A 15,822-nucleotide genomic window follows, 5' to 3' on the forward strand; every position below is an offset into this window, starting at 1 on the left:
TTGTGGGCACTGCGGTCAGGAGCACCTTCCCCATCTTACACTCCCCTTGACTGTCCCATCAGGTCTTTTTTGTGGCCCTAGAAAAGACAGCTCAGATCAGACTGAGTAGGGGCTACAGGCTCAGCGGTGGGCACAGACTCAGCCTTGGCATAGAAACAACATCTGCCACCTAGGAGCTGAGTCAGCTCTGGGCAAGTGACTCAACTTCTAAGCCTTAGTTACTTACTTAGTGGAAAATAAGACTTATCACTCTCCACACCTCTTTGAGGGAGTTAAACCAGTCAAGGTGCATAAAGCCTCCAGCACATCCAGGCTCTGGGAGGCACTGAAGGAAAAATCTTAATTTCTTCCAGGCCAGGAGCTTTGCGAGGGGTCAAGAACTGTTGTGCATCTTTAGAGGAGCCACAGTCCCAGGGCTAGAAAGCTCACCATGTCTGACAGAAGCAGCATGGGAATTCATCAGGGTTGTTTTAAGGGCAGAGGAGTGCTTTGGTTGAGAATGACATTAGTCGTGAATCTTGTCCTAATTAATAGGCTAATGAGAAGAGTGAGTGGGTGCAAGGTGTGATATTAGATGCTTTGGATGAACTTCACGGTGAAAAATACCCCAAACTGTAGCAAATCCCCCATAGAAGACCCTAAACCAAAGGCTTGTCCCCTCCAGGCACTGAGGTGGCAGAGGTGCCACTCAAGGAGTGCAATCCCTGTGGCTGCCTGGGGCTACTCCAGTGCATGGCTGCAGGCTCAGCTTTTAGGTGTGCATAGGCTCTGCCACACCCTGGATGGCAGGTGCTTTCCTTTGTGTCCCCAGGGGGAGCAAGTCACAGAGAGATGAGTGCTTGCAGGAGGGAGAGGAGCTGGGACAAAGTTCTCATCAGATTCCATCTGTTAGTATCAGCACCTTCAACAACAAAAAATAGATTCTAAGCATTTTATGAAGTGGGGGGTCTGCACGGGCATGAGGCCGAGCATCAGCTGGGAGGAGGAGCAGCCAGCTGCATGTCAGTGGAAGCGAGCCATTTCTGGGATGATACTGGTAACACAAAAGAAGGCTATGATGGCAGTAGAAGCTACAGTCTCAGTGCACTGGCTGTGTGTTCTTCCCTCTTAGCCTCTAATATGATTCTATTTATTTCTCTTCTTAAATATTTACAACAGCTCTCTGAAAATAAGAATAATGATAAGATAAAATTAATATGACTAGTGGTGGTGGCGATATTGGCTTCTTGAGTGTCTGCCATACACCAGTCTGTGTCTGAGCTTTATCTACCTCACTTCTAATCCACACAATAAGCTCGTGAGAATGCGCATCTTACAAGTGAGGAGATAAAAGACAGCCTAGTTGGTGAGCACCAAATCCTGATGGGGGCTGGCGTGCTTTGCTCCGAACTCCTCTGTGTGAGCTTGAAGATCTCTGAGTCCATGCTATTTCTGTACCCCTGGAAGTGGAATAGAGTCTGTGTCCACTACCAGCAGCACAGCGGATCCTGTGTGTCTTGGAAGCCAGGCAGGGCCAGATCTGGTTGGTGCTTGGGTGGGGAAATGGAATGGAATGCAACGTGATTCTTCCACACACCCCGGGTTTCTCCAGTATGGGCTTGTTTCTGCAGTTCTCTTGGGAAGCAGGGTAAAGGCTTTATATATGCTTCTGAGAGCCCTGGAAAAAGCCCTTCCTCACTCCTGGGAGAACTGTTTAGGACCTGGTGCTTACCCCAGGGTCTCTTCAGTGTAGTCTCCAGCTTCTTCTCTTTCTTGCATTTTTCTGATTTCACCCTTACATTGTGTTTTCCAAAATTAGCCCCTGCCACAGCTCCTCCTGGATGTCTTATGTCTGCTGGCAGTAATGTTTCTCTTTGTGCCAGGGAAAAGAATTAGCTTCTGACTTGGAACCTCTTTCACTCCACTCCTATCCTAATCATCTTCCAATTTTCAACTCATAAGCAACAGCTAGTAGAGTTTTTTGATAAGTTTCTCTGTTGGCAGAAATGCTCTGAACACTTTTTTCAGCCAAATTACACTCACACCTGAGTCTCAGGTGCTGGTATAATGTGTCTCTTTTCTCCCACTCTGCTAGAGTGTTTGGAGGCAGTGCTGCATCTTCTGGTATCTCAGTGCCACACACATACTACACTCTTGACAGCCATTATGGAATAACTAAAAGTCCTCTTCCAATATTTCCTTTTGTTTATTATATGTAGCTGTGTTTCAGATTTTGGATTTCCCTGCTACCTGTGTAAGTAGGTTTGTTAGAGTATATACACCTGACACAGCAAAGGAGCATCTGATCAGAATCTGATATGGCTGCCACCTCTGTTTGGGCCTCTTTACTATATTACAAGTGGTGTGAATGCTAAAGAGCAATGGAGAGGTCATTTATGATTAGTGGTTGTGCCTTCGGACATGCTGGGCTTAGGCAGCAATGAGGAAGCATGACTGCGCAGGAGCGTCCAAAGTGGAGGTCACCACACACGGCTCTGATGGTGCTTCATGGGCTGACCAGCAAGGGACCCACTTTTCCATTCCTACTCCTGCTGCTGGTGAGCACTAGGCCTTTGAGGACCATAGACAGGGCCAGGGAGGGTTGTTTCTTCTGCTGTCTGTTTCTTACCACAATACTTGTGCTGAAGGCCAGGAAAGCTGAGAATCCTATTCCAAACAAATCAAAGGTTAGGGTCAAGTGGCAGCTTTCCCTCAGGAATTCCTGCCTTTGAGTCATAAATCAGATGCTCTGGCTATCTAACCTGCCTTACACAGAGAGTTCTCTTTTTTGTGTCATGTATAAGCCAGCCTGATACTTGTCCACTAATTGTCTCCCACTGGAATTTAAGTTATTCAGGTATTTCACTCAGGTCTCCTAGACTCAGAAGGGTCTTCATTGCCTTTTATATTGCCTATGGACTCACTCAAATCAATATTCTTATATAAAACAGTGAAATAAGCCATGGTATTTTCTCTGCCTTTGAATTTTTTTAGGATACACATTTTATATTCTGCCTTTAAAGCTATTTCTGCTGCACAGCTGCTTCACCAAGACACAGACTCCTACAGCCCTGCTTGGTCCAAATTGTACCTTGAATATCTTTTCCCAGTGCTTGATTTCTGCAGTTGGTTGTGTAATGAGGAAGGAGTGTGCAGCAGCGATTCTGGAGATTCCTATTAAGCAGGTCACTCACAGATCTATCTTAGTGTGCTTCTTCATTAGAAATAGCAGGGAACATGACCATGTTTAAACGTAACCACTTATAGGAACTGAGTTTTAAAATACACCTTACTAAATTCTTTTTTCCTGTTTGGTACTTTAAAATGTTGTACTACATTTTCCCATCATCAAAACTACTCTCCATTTTTATTCTGGGATCCAAATAAGACCATTTCAGATGACAGCTGGTGTTCCAATATGGTCAGTTGGATTTGTGATCCTCTGCCCCACGTATATTATCTCCGGGTGCCTCATTCTGCTCTTGGTGAGGATGGAGGGTAGTGCAATAGATGCAGCCATGATGATGAGTAATGATAGGGCTTGGAAGCAAGTGGGAAAGCGTTGTCTCCAAAAACATCGATGGTGGGAATCTTATGAAAAGGAAAGAACAGAACTGCTGTAGAATCTTCTGATCTGTAGTCAGACACGTTATCCATTGCACCACTGGCCCGCAGTAAGAACAGAACCGTTCTGAGGTGTACTTAAGACAAACAATGAATGAAAGCTACAGTGGGGCATCCTTGATTCATCTCAAGGAAAACCTAAAACCCAGTGTGTCTAGTCTCTCTGAGATGGCTTGCCTTGTGAGGGAGTGAACCCCCAAGTCCTTCAGGTGCTGCTCTCCAGGCCAACAGAACCATTTGCTAGGAATGATGTCTGCATAATAGGTGCACATCAGCTGGGAGATTTGGTGGTCTTTAGTATCTGCAATGACTGTTGGTTGCTCTAGATAGTGAAAAAAGAGACAGAAACTGAATGCTTTTAAATTACTGAGAATTACTTGAATGGGTCGTTAGAATCAAGGTCAAAGGCAGACAGCGAGTTTCCAGTTGTTGAGGCAGGTAGTTTTTTCTTTCTGGCAGGTTCTTTACTTACAGAGCTTAGCTATTTAGATGGTTTACAAATCACTTAAAATAGATCGACCACTCATGATTAATTTTTTGCATTGCTTCAGAATTGGTCAACATTTTTATTAAAATAAGGATACTATTGAAATATGATAATGATCTCTCACAAATGCAGAGAGTCTTATAGTTCATAAGAACTATATCTCTTTCTCCCTCTCTTTTTCTTATTTAAAAAAATATGAAAAAAGTCAGCTACTTTAGTAACTCCTGACAAGTGTGAGGTCTTGTGTTTAATTCTTAGTACAAAAAAAAAAGTAAATGAAAGAAACTTTAGTAAGGATGCTGCAGATTATATGGTAATCTTTGTGAGATTATAGTGTATATATCACATTAAAACAGCAAGGAATAGATATTTATATGGAGGCTGGAATAAGAAATTTTCACTAAAGCAAATTAACGTGTCAGTAACCAAACAGAACCAAGCACATGCGTGTTAATATACTCAAGGCATGTTATACCAGTTTCTGCACAGCACGATACAGGAAAGCTAGAATGTCTTCGCAGGTACATCTAAATCATTAATGCTTACATTTTGGCCTCTTGCCAAATTTCAAGCATGTCTTAGGTTAGGTGGAGTATAGGTCTTATCTACTTTTTCATCTGCTAAAAACACGTGAAGACGACATTCATTCTGTGCTGGAGGATGACCACTGACCATACTTATAAAGCGCTCCAGCCCTTGCTTGCTTTCCTCTGTAATGTTGTTGTCAAATACTCCATCATCTCCTTTAAAAGGAAGCTGACACAAAAATACTACCCAAAGGGGCAAGGGAAACACAATCTTGCTCTCTTGTAGCCACTCAAAGCCTCTGTATCTTCCTCTAGAGTAGATTCCTTTAGCTTGAAAATAGGAAGATTTGTGTTGATGGCGATCTTCTAGGTGGCTGTGTGACCTTGGGGCAGCCTCCACCATCTGTGGATTAGTCATATGAAGGAGGTTAACTGGAAGCCTGCAGGTGTTGCTCAGATGCTGTGGCTTGGTGGTTGGCCACTCGGTGTTCACCACGGTCTACGCATGCTCTCCCCTTTTCTTTCTTTCTATCTGTCTGTCTGTCTTTCTTTCTTTCTTTGATCTTCACCACAATCTCTAAGAAGGCAAGGTAAATATCATTTCCATTTTTATTTTTATTTTATTTTATTTTAGTATTTTAGGGAAGAAGGGTCTACAGGGTGTTCAGGGTCTCACTACTAGATCAGACTCACAGTGATCTGCCTATTTACAGGCTCCCAAGAACTGGGATCACAGGCACGCACCACCACACCCCGTCTCAATTGCTGTCTCAGCATGCCTTGGGGACAGGGCCGGCATGGCAGGCCTGGGGATTGAACCCCTGCCCCTGCACCTGCTTGCAGGCACTTTAATCTGCTGAGCTATTTGCCTTGCTCTTTGTTTCCATTTTTATGAGGGAAAAATGAGACTTGGATATTCAATCTGGGATGGACTTGCTGTGTGAAAAGTGGAATTATGCAAGTTAGCTTTACTGGCCATCCTGATAACAAGCAACGCAATTTGGTATAGTCCTGCGGGTAAGACGAACTCTAGTGTGCATAGCACATTGCAGTTTTCTGGGGTTCTCTTGTCCTGCATAGCTTGCGGTCTACACAGCCCTTCCTTTGTACCTGGAGGTGCTGGGTAGAGAGCAGCAGACCTCAGGCATCCTGATGCACTGGCACGTGTCTGCATGGTGACATGATCCTTTGGCTGATGCCACACGTTTCTGACAGGTCAATTTCGCAGGCCTGAGATCCTTGGACGCATTTTGATGTAGGCTTTGGAATTGGCAGATACACTTATTTACTTTCATGGGCTTGTTTGTTGTGTGGATTGGTGAAAGTGGCTTTCATGGATTCCAGTAACCCTAAATGCAGAAGTCAGCATGAGTGACAAAGTTGCCTCGTGTTATAAGTCATGAGGCAGCAAGAATATTTGTAGTTGGGTTTGACTTTTAAAATTTTTATAAGCACTAGATAGCTATTGAACTAAATCCTAGTTTTTCTGTAGCTTATAGGGTTTTTGACTATGATAACTTATTCTTTGACTAAAAAGCAATAAATAGATATTATGGGAATTTAAAGAAGTAAGTTATAAAAGCAATTACCTACAGTCTTTGAATGATAACTGTTATTAAAATTTTGTGAAAATACCTCAGAATGTTTTTCTATGTGCATAAATATGGATATTAAAACATTCAGTATAATACTGTCATATTGCTCATAAGCTTCTTTTTCTGTTTCACTAAATATTCTCTTAAGGAGGGACTTGATTAGATTACCACTTGGAAAAACATTGTATTGCAGCATGTTGATGTATCAGACATTTTGGTCCTGCTTCCTTTTGCTCTATCATTCCTACTGGTGCTTGAGAATATTTCCTGTTGGTGCTTTCAAATGCTTTCTTAACATACATCACATGTATAAACTCTCATAAATCCTTGATAAAGTATTAGATGCAAGTCAGGTTCTACAAACAGAAAAACTAAAGCTGGATTTTCATGTTTTTTAGGGTGCCAGGATCATTCATGAGAAAACTACAGAGTGCATGCTTAGTGTGGCCAATTGCTCTGGTAACGTCCAGTCTGGCTAGACCTGCCCCGCTGGTACTGTCATTGCACTTGTGACTTAATCCCAGCAAAGCAGTGGACTCACTTTCTTCTCCTCTCTCTTGATTCTCCTTTAGCCTGATGAAGTCCTCCGATATCGATCAGGATTTGTTTACAGACAGTTACTGCAAGGTGTGCAGCGCACAACTGATATCAGAATCCCAGCGTGTGGCCCACTACGAGGTAAGGGTGTCACCCACCCATTGGTCCGAGGGGCACAAGGAACTGCCCCAGTCCTGGACATGGGTCACTGAGGCTCCCTCAGGACTTGGGCACATTTTCAGCATCACAATGAGTGAGTCTAGGCAGTGCAAAGGCAAACAGCAAATGAGTGTGTGGGCAGAGAGTGCGGGTCAGGAGCACCGTTCTCAGTCCCTGGTTGCTTCACACATTTTTTATTTTTAAAATGTGTATTGAAGCCCCTCAAACACTCAATGGGCTTTCTCTGCTTGTTCTAGCATCATTGTCCTTGAAGTTACCTTCAAGGATAAGGGCAGGTTGCACTGGTTCAGCCTCTCTATCACGTGAACCTGAGGATGAGTTCATAAGCCTTATTCGTGGAGCGAGGGGCCGTGGAGTGAGGGACTCAGCGGCATGGATCCCTTATCCCCGCAGACAACCACTCCCTGAAGGCTAATGCCCTAAATTCAGTGTTCCTTGGAATGGAGATGTCCCTTGCAGAATCCCAACAATGTCTTACCTAGCAGACACTTGTGAAGGACATAATTCAGGGGCTTTGGTTCCTCAGGGCAGAAGCACAGGTGGCTTAGGTTTGCTCCTCTGCTGGCGAGGCGTGTGAGAAGAAGCACACAACAGCCCAGGAGGGAACAAGTTGAAGGTGGAGGAAGGGAGCTGGGGATCTCAGGGCTTTGTGCTGCAGGGAGCGGGGGAGGGTTCCATTTTCAGGGCATGTATACTGGAGGAATATGTGTTTTCAAGTGTAATAACTTGTAAGAAATTTTAGATTGCAGGGCCTAGCCAGCAATTTTCTTTTTTGTCTGACGAGTCTAACAGATGCCAGTTGTCACTGTCACTCACAAGACTCTTCCGGCCTCAGATTTTCCTGTGCATCATGAAAATCGTAATAATAACAACACATGCATACACAGCCACAACAGCAATAAACTGCCCCTGCCTGCTCCTCAGGGTTTCGTGGCAACCGAATGAGATCTATTATTCTGCTAGTGTTTGTTGAAATGTTTTGGAAACTGTAATGTCTTCCAAACATGCAAAACTATATTATTAGCCTTGCTAATTCTTTTGCAGCAAGGTTGTGGTGAAAGAAAATAAAACTCGCTCTTCAGAGAGTATTTTTAAAATAAGCATTTGTCAGAAAATTAATGCACTCATCCTGCAGTATCCACAGGGGATTGGTGCCAAGACCAAAAGTCTTCCAAAATATACAGAAATTTAAATCCTTGGTATAAATGCTGTAGTGTTAACAGAGACTCTACACAGCCTCCCGTGCCCATTAAACCATCTCTATATCACTCACAACACCTAGGACGGTGCCCACACATCACTTCATTTGCATGGGTTCAGCATAACATTACTTTGTGGCAAACTCAAGTATTGCTTTTTGAAGCTTCCTGGATTTTCTTCAAATGCTTTTATTGGTGCATTGAGTCCACAGATATGGAGAATGCATATGAGGAAGGTACCCACTATTCTTTTGTCAAGAGGCAAATAAGTGTTGGAAAAAGTAAGGGGGAAATTTTCTAAAAGAAAGTATGTCCAATTTTTGGAAAGTAACCAACATTTTGTTTTATGTGGGTATTGTTTTATAATCCCTATGGTTTTATTAATATTAAATCCCCAGGGAAATATTGGAAGAATTGGTCCCTGATCAGAAATTACGTGGCTCTCTATTAGTTCTTTCTGAGCTATTTCTGTTAATTTTTAATTATCTTTCCGCATTCTTAAGAGCAGAGGCAGTTATATTTATTTGTTCTCCATAATTTCTGGAGCAATGTCTACATAGTAGAGGTGTTTAATTAGCATTTCTGGAAGGGATGATTGTGTTATGAAAAATGCTGGTGGCATTGTCTAGTACTTCATTGCTATCTGAACTAGAAAAGAAACATTGGAACAGTGACAACAACAATAAAAATTTTTAAAGGGGATCAATTAAGAACTTTGTTACTTGATTTCAACTTTTCCTGTTGACATCTGGTACCTTTGCTGTGGCATAATCTAGTTCTTTGGAGACTGTGTTAGTGAGGGTAATACAGCACAGATGGGACAGAGAAGATAAAGCAATGACCTTACATCTGCAATGAACAGCGCTGTGTGTCAGCTGGCAGCATTAAGTAATTCCTATTAAGCAGGCAAAGGACTCAGAGTGGTGCTTCCTTCTCTGCCTCCCACAGAGATGCGCGTTGCTTTCCATGAGACATGGCTTGTGTGGTCGTCCTATAAAACTGCGGAGGGCATGCAAACAACCCAGTTGCCACAACATCCTCTTTTGTATCTTTTGCCTCTTTGCATCTCTTGTGTACCAGCTTGGTAGGGACACTGCTGTAGTTCAATCTCTTCATTTAGACTTGATTGGAAGTCTGACTCTGATTCTGTTCGTCTGCCCTTTCCCTCCACATATATCCCCGCTGCTGACACTACACGTAGGATAGCTCTCTCCACGAAGTTGAAATCTGGTCCAGCTCATTGAGAATACGGTCAGACTCACTACCAATGCTCTGTTACTAATCTGTTGTTTCAGTCTGATTGTACTCTTGAGTTCAACCTGACAATAATGTCAGCTTCCCCGTGGAGCAAATCAGTGAGAATTGACTGTATTTTCTGTATGTTCAGAAAATATTGGTATTACTTGTTATAGAGGATTCTCAGCCCATATCAGAAATGATTTCTGCAGGCAAGAAACTCATCAATGTCATTAAAAGAAAAAAACTCACAGATGTGGCAAAAGTACCTGTGTTGAGTTGATCTGAGGAACTTTGCTTTCTGCTTCTGCAGCTGCCACTTTACTTTGACACAAACCAAATGTTAATTGTTTTGTCCCTTCGGCTTCCTGATGTATGCCACATTGTGCTGCTAACTTCATAGATCTTGCTGTTTTTCAAATTCCAGAGTGAGTCATCATAATGATATTAAGTGATTCCTATTAATAGCGAGAGGACTATTATGATCAGGAAAGGTTTGCTAGAGAACTGCAAAGTAAAGCAGCACTCATAGTCTACCTTATTTTAGAAAGAGTGGATAAAGTAATTCTCATTAAATAGGGATGGGACTACTATGATCAGGAAAGGTTTGGTGCAGAAACGTGAACTAAAACAATACCGATACTCCATCTTGCTCCAAAAAGAATGACAGTCATTAATAAATAAAATAATAACAAATGTTGCTGAGGCTGCTGGGAAAAAAGGAATTCTTCTACATTGCTGGTGAGAGTGTAAAATAGTGAACTATTAAACTATTATGGAAATCAGTATAGTGATTCCTTCAAACTTAAATATAGAAAGTCCATGATCCAACTATTCCCCTTTTAGGTAGCTTCCTGAAGGAGTTAAGGACGTCATATGACAGTCATAGGTGCATACCCATGTTTATAGTGGCATATCTCACAATAGTGCAATCTTGGAGCAGTTTAGTTTATATGTGTACTAACAGATGAATGGATGAAGAAAATATGTTACTTATACAGAATTGAGTACTACTCTGCCCTAGGGAAAGGTAAAGTTGAGTGGTTTGTAGAGAAAGATGTACTTTGAGACTATGCTGTTAAGTGAAATAAATTAAACACACAACTTAAATATTAGCCTCTCTTATAAGAGAATCTCAATGTATAAATAAGTAAGACAAAATGAAAAATAAAAGATAGATATTAGGAAACAGGGAGACTGACCTTTTGCAAAAAGGAAGGTAACCAAGAGATAGTGGGAGGGAGAGTGGAACAGAGGGATGAAAGAATTGTGGTGGGTTGTGCATATGTATTAGTGTCTGTTATGATTGAAATTATTGCATAGTACAAGTGAGTATATAGCAATCAAAAATTAAGTTTATAAGAGAAAAAAAAGCTTGTTGGGGAATACTGTGATTTACCTAGATCTTAGTGGATGAGCTGAGTTTAGGGTGCTAGAAGGAGTGTCTTGGTATCTCCAGGGAGGACTGAAGAGCTTTGTGCCGTGGACTGGGAGGCATGTGTCAGGGAGAGCCATGGTGAAAGCATGGGTAAGGAGTGGGAATTTGGACTCTAGGATGTTCTGAAACGTCTGGGACCATAAGATTATGAGGGAGTGTTCCTAAGTGACAGTCTGTGGTGGTGAGAGCATATTTTGGGGAGCAGTTTTTGCTATGACTTTTTCCTTATGAAACTAATGTTAGTCCTCTGAAATAGGGACAAAACCAAAATAAGCAGGTTAGTGCCTCATAGCTGTGTGCCCTACTTAACAGGTTGAGCCTTTGTATATAAGGGCAGAGAATACATATACATATATATTTATGATATAAATATTCTCTTGTTTTGTACTTTTAGTACAGGGTCTACAGGGTCTCATTACACAGATTGGACTTATAGTGATCCTCCTGTTTTCAGTCTCCCAAACACTGGGATTATAGGCATGCACCACCACACCTAGTCTCAGTCGCCTGCTCACTGTGTCCCAAGGGCCAGGCCAGCATGGTACACTGGGGATGGAACCCTGGTTGCTGCACCTGCCTAAGTAGGCGCTTTAGTCCACTGAGCTATCCAGCCAGCCCTGAGCTCTCTGGCCAGCCCTATACTTTCAATTGACCACACTCACCCTTCAGAAGTCTCTTTTTGCAGATGATGTCCTGATGTGAAAAAAAAGGAAGCACAGGGCATTATTATTTTTCTTACTTGCTAGGCACTGACGACATGTTAATGTCCAGGGGAAAATATAATTAGATGTTATCCCTGCTCACTGGATGGATAGTCTGAATCAACAGAATGAGTAAACATAGACATAGAAAGGAAGCAAAAGTTTTCAAATGAGGATGCCTGCGTGTCTCCTGGGAAGGCTGCATGCATAGCTTGTACAGTTTGAAGTGGCTAAAGAACAGTTTCCTGCTAATGGTGACAGTTGCTTCTGTGAGTGAAGGATGGTTTACAGATCTAAACAGAGCATAAACTGGGGTTTTCTTTGGTAAGGTTCCACAGGACCACCCCTAAACGGACCATCTGTGTTGCTTTGCCTGTTCTGTGAGCTCTGACCCCCTGTGCTGCAGTGCCTCATGTGTAACTCACTGCTTGTGTAGAATCAGTGGTTTGGGCATCTTGAACCCTGCCAATAAATCAGTAAGCTTCCAGAGGCAGCCAGAGTTGTGCCTGGAGTTCTTCCTGTCACGTAGCTCACTCCTCATATAGCCTTGCTCTTTGGCCCTGTTAGGTGATGCAGAAGATGTAGTGAGTGGACACCTAAATAGAAAGTAGTGAGATTTCAGGGTCTGCATCCGAAGAGACAGCAGTGCAAATTGGGATCCCATCAGTACTTGGGATCCAGCCATCAAGGTACAGATGATCATTTTGTTTTTAAAGTTATGGAAAAGGGAATGAATTCTCCATCCCAGTGGGAAACCCTCTGACACCTCTTATCCTTTTATTCTTTGCTTTGCCAAATCCTCTTTAGTGCCTATTGACTTTATAGATTGGCAGGTTTCATTCTGGAAGCTTTCTACAAGCACATGGGATACTTTAACCCTCTTCAGTCACCCCATTACTTTGCCCTCCTCCTTAGGCCCACAATTTTTAGGGGGTTCAGTGTGTATTTTCTGCATTGATACAGTGTCAGTTCTGGTGAGCGAGCCCCATTAACCTGCCTGAAGATAATGAAGTCAGGACTTGTTCATCTCCCCATTCACAACAGGGAGGCCCAGAGCCTTGGGCCTCTGTGGACAGAGGAAGCAGCTGCTCCTCCTGCTGGTGCTCTGACTCCCAGCAGGACTCTGGCCATGCTTGTACCCCACTTTGTGGAGGTCAGCAGCCCAGACACTCTACAGCTTCTGCAGGTTCAGCAGGTGATGGGGTGCAAGTGCTGCTGGGCAGGGACAGCAAGAGGAAAACTATGCTGTGCTGATTGAAACATCACCACTCTGGGCCTCTTAATAAACGCTTTTTGTGGTTTCTCTCCCTTGGTCCCTCTCACCTGCTTCTCAACTTTGCTTATTCTGTTCAAGTATAGAATTTGTCATATTTTGAAGTTTTTTTAAAAAATTATTTTCATTAGTGCACATTTGCCCTACATAATTATTGCACTCCTCACGTGGAGTTGGCATATGTACACAACAGACTTTTAAATTTAGTTTTGGTTAGTGCTCGTTTGTAGTACATAATATTTATGTTCTTCATGGAGAATTGGTGCACATACCTAAGGTATCTTCGTATCTTTCTTGAAAAGAATAAAAACTAGCAAAAACCATTAGAAATGATATACAATTTCACTAAGCAAAATGATAGGAATTCAGCAGTGCTTACTGTATTGCATATTGTTGTCTTTTAATTGGATGTTCATATTGCCAAATATAAGCATGCAAAATTGGTGAAAATTGATCAAAAAATTAAAAAAAATAGTTTAAACATTAACTGTTCCTTTCAATAAACCAGTACAATTATCCAAGCTATCCTGTGCATGCACATATATTTTTTTCGTTCCTTTTTTTCTTTCTTTTTTCCTCTCCCTCATCCTCATTGCTCCTTCCCTTTGAACTCTGAAAAAAAGAGACTGAAGAGGATTTCAGAAAATGGAAAGATATTCATTGCTCGTAGATAGGAAGAACCAACATTGTGAAAATGGCCATATTTTCACAATTGTTATACAGATTCAATGCAATCCCGATGAAAATACCATTAGTACACTTCACAGAGCTAGAGAAAACATTGTTAAAATTCATCTGAAATGAGAAGAGACTCAGAGCATCAAAAGCAATCCTGGGCAACAAAGGCAAGGCAGGAGGCATCACAATCTCTGAATTTTATTTGTTTTTGTGCCCCTTTGCTCTCCCTTCCCTCTCCCCTCCCTCCAGGTCTTGGTCACCTTCACTTTTACAAACTATGTAGCTCCTTTTTTTCTAACATATATCTTTTATTTTGTTCTTTAATTAATTTATATGGTTTCACATATATGAAAAATTATGTGATATTTAAGCACATGTGTCTGATTTATTTGAGTATGGTACCAAATTGTTACTGCAAATTACTCAGATTTATCTTTCTTTATAACAGAGTAGTACTCCATTGTATATAAATACCATATTTTCTTTATCCATTCATTGTTGGACATATAGGCTACTTCCGAGATTTAGCTATTATGAGTTGTGCTGCTATAAACACAAATATACGTGTATCACTGTAGCAAGATGTCTTTAATTCCTTCCAGAAAGTACCTGCAGGGGGACTAGCTTGTTAAAGAGATCGTCTTTCCTCCAGCACATGTTTTTGTACTTTTGTCAAGGATCAGGTAGCTGAATGTGTGTGGGCTTATCTCTGCATTTTCTGTTACATTTCACTGAATCACATGTCTGTTTTTTGTGCCATTAAAACCCTGCTGCTTTAATCAGTGGAGTTTGTAATATAACCACGTCTGGGACTTTAATGCCTTCTGCTTTTATTTGTGGCTAGGGCTTGCTTTTGTTATTCTGGGTCTCTTGTGTTTCCATATGAATTATAGAATTGTTTTCTGTATTTATGTAATAATGCTTGTATTTTGTTTAGAACTGTATTAGATCTGTACATCAGTTTTGAGAGTAGGTTCTAGTTCTGTCTATCCTGAGACATGGGACATCTTTCTAATTTCTGATGTCCTCTTTGATCTCCTTTTTCAGTTTTCTTGGTAAGTGTCTTTTACGTCTTTGGTTAGGTTAATTCCTAAGTAATTTTTTGGTGCTATTTGAATGGTGTTTTTCCTAATTTCTTTCTCAGTGGCTTCATTATTTGCATATAGGAACGCTACTGACTTTTCTGTGTTGAGTTTTTATCCAGGTACATTACTGAATTTAGTAATTAGCCCTAGAAGTCTTTGGTAGAATTTCTTGTGTCTCCTGTGTAAAGAATTATATAATCTTCAAATAATGATAATTCAACTTCTTCCTTTTTCATAAATATGTATTTTCTTTCTCTTGACTTGTTTCTCTAGCTAACGTTTCAAGTACTATATTGAACAGGAGTAGCGATAGTGGCCATCCCCATCTTTTTCTTGATTTAGAGGGAAATCTTTCAGCTAGTCCCCATTTATTAAGATGCTGCCGGTAGGTGTGCAATAGTGGCTTTTGTCAGATTGAGGGAGGGTCCTTCCATACCTATTTTCTTTTGTCATAAATGGATGTTGAATTTTGTCATAAGTATTTCTGCAACTTTTTATATGATCACGTGATTTCTGTACTTGCTTCTTCTTTGTGATGTATCATACTTACTGATTTGCCTTAGATTTTCCCTAAATTCTCGTATATTTCAGTGTTGAGTCCATTGGGTCTTGGGCATTTCTTAGTTCGTACTTCATTTTTTATTACTACTTCAATTTAACTGCCTTTTATTGCATTATTCAGTGTCTTTATATCTTTTTGGTTCAGTTTTGTTAACTCATTTGTATCTAAGAGTGTATTCATTTCTTCTAGATTCTCTAATGTATGGGACTATAGTGTTGTAGGGTAGTTACATATAATCTCAATTTCAGTGGTTTGCCTTTTGATTTTACCTTTTCTATTCCAGTTGAATTTATTTGGGTCTTTTCTTTCCTGTATTTGTTAAGGTTGGCTAAGGGTTTGTCTACTTTGTTTATTCTTTTGTTATTCTTTTTGATTCATTGATTCTTTGTATTGTCTTTTAAGTCACAATTTAATTTCTGCTCCAGTCTTTATAATATCTATTCCACACTAGCTTTGGATTTAGATTGAGCTTATATTTCTAGAATCTTGATTTTTATTTTATTTTTTTTCAATAAAGGTAACTTTTTATTAGTATTAATATCATCATCAACATCATCATCATGACAATCTAATGAGACAAAAACACAGGATTAATTTTTGCCAATTCAGAACAATGAAAAACTTGGAAGAGAGGAAAATATTGATCTTTCTACTAACAGAAATGAAATGGAATCTGAGCACCTGCTTGGAACTAAATTTTCAGGTAGATATTGAGGATCTT

The 15,822-nt window shown here is 41.0% G+C and overlaps 1 protein-coding gene across 1 annotated transcript in view; it reads left to right on the forward strand.

Moving 5' to 3' along the window:
• The window catches only part of Zmat4 (zinc finger matrin-type 4), a 457,773-nt gene that overhangs the window by 68,156 nt on the left and 373,795 nt on the right, over positions 1-15,822 (forward strand). Inside the window, exon 2 of the mRNA XM_004633077.2 lies at positions 6,785-6,890. Coding sequence (XP_004633134.2) covers positions 6,789-6,890 — 102 coding nt within the window. The 5' untranslated portion in view covers positions 6,785-6,788. The remainder of the gene's footprint in view (positions 1-6,784; positions 6,891-15,822) is intronic.

Source organism: Octodon degus, unplaced genomic scaffold (assembly GCF_000260255.1).
Source record: "Octodon degus isolate 3935 unplaced genomic scaffold, OctDeg1.0 scaffold00051, whole genome shotgun sequence".
NCBI classification, from domain to species: Eukaryota; Metazoa; Chordata; class Mammalia; order Rodentia; family Octodontidae; genus Octodon; species Octodon degus.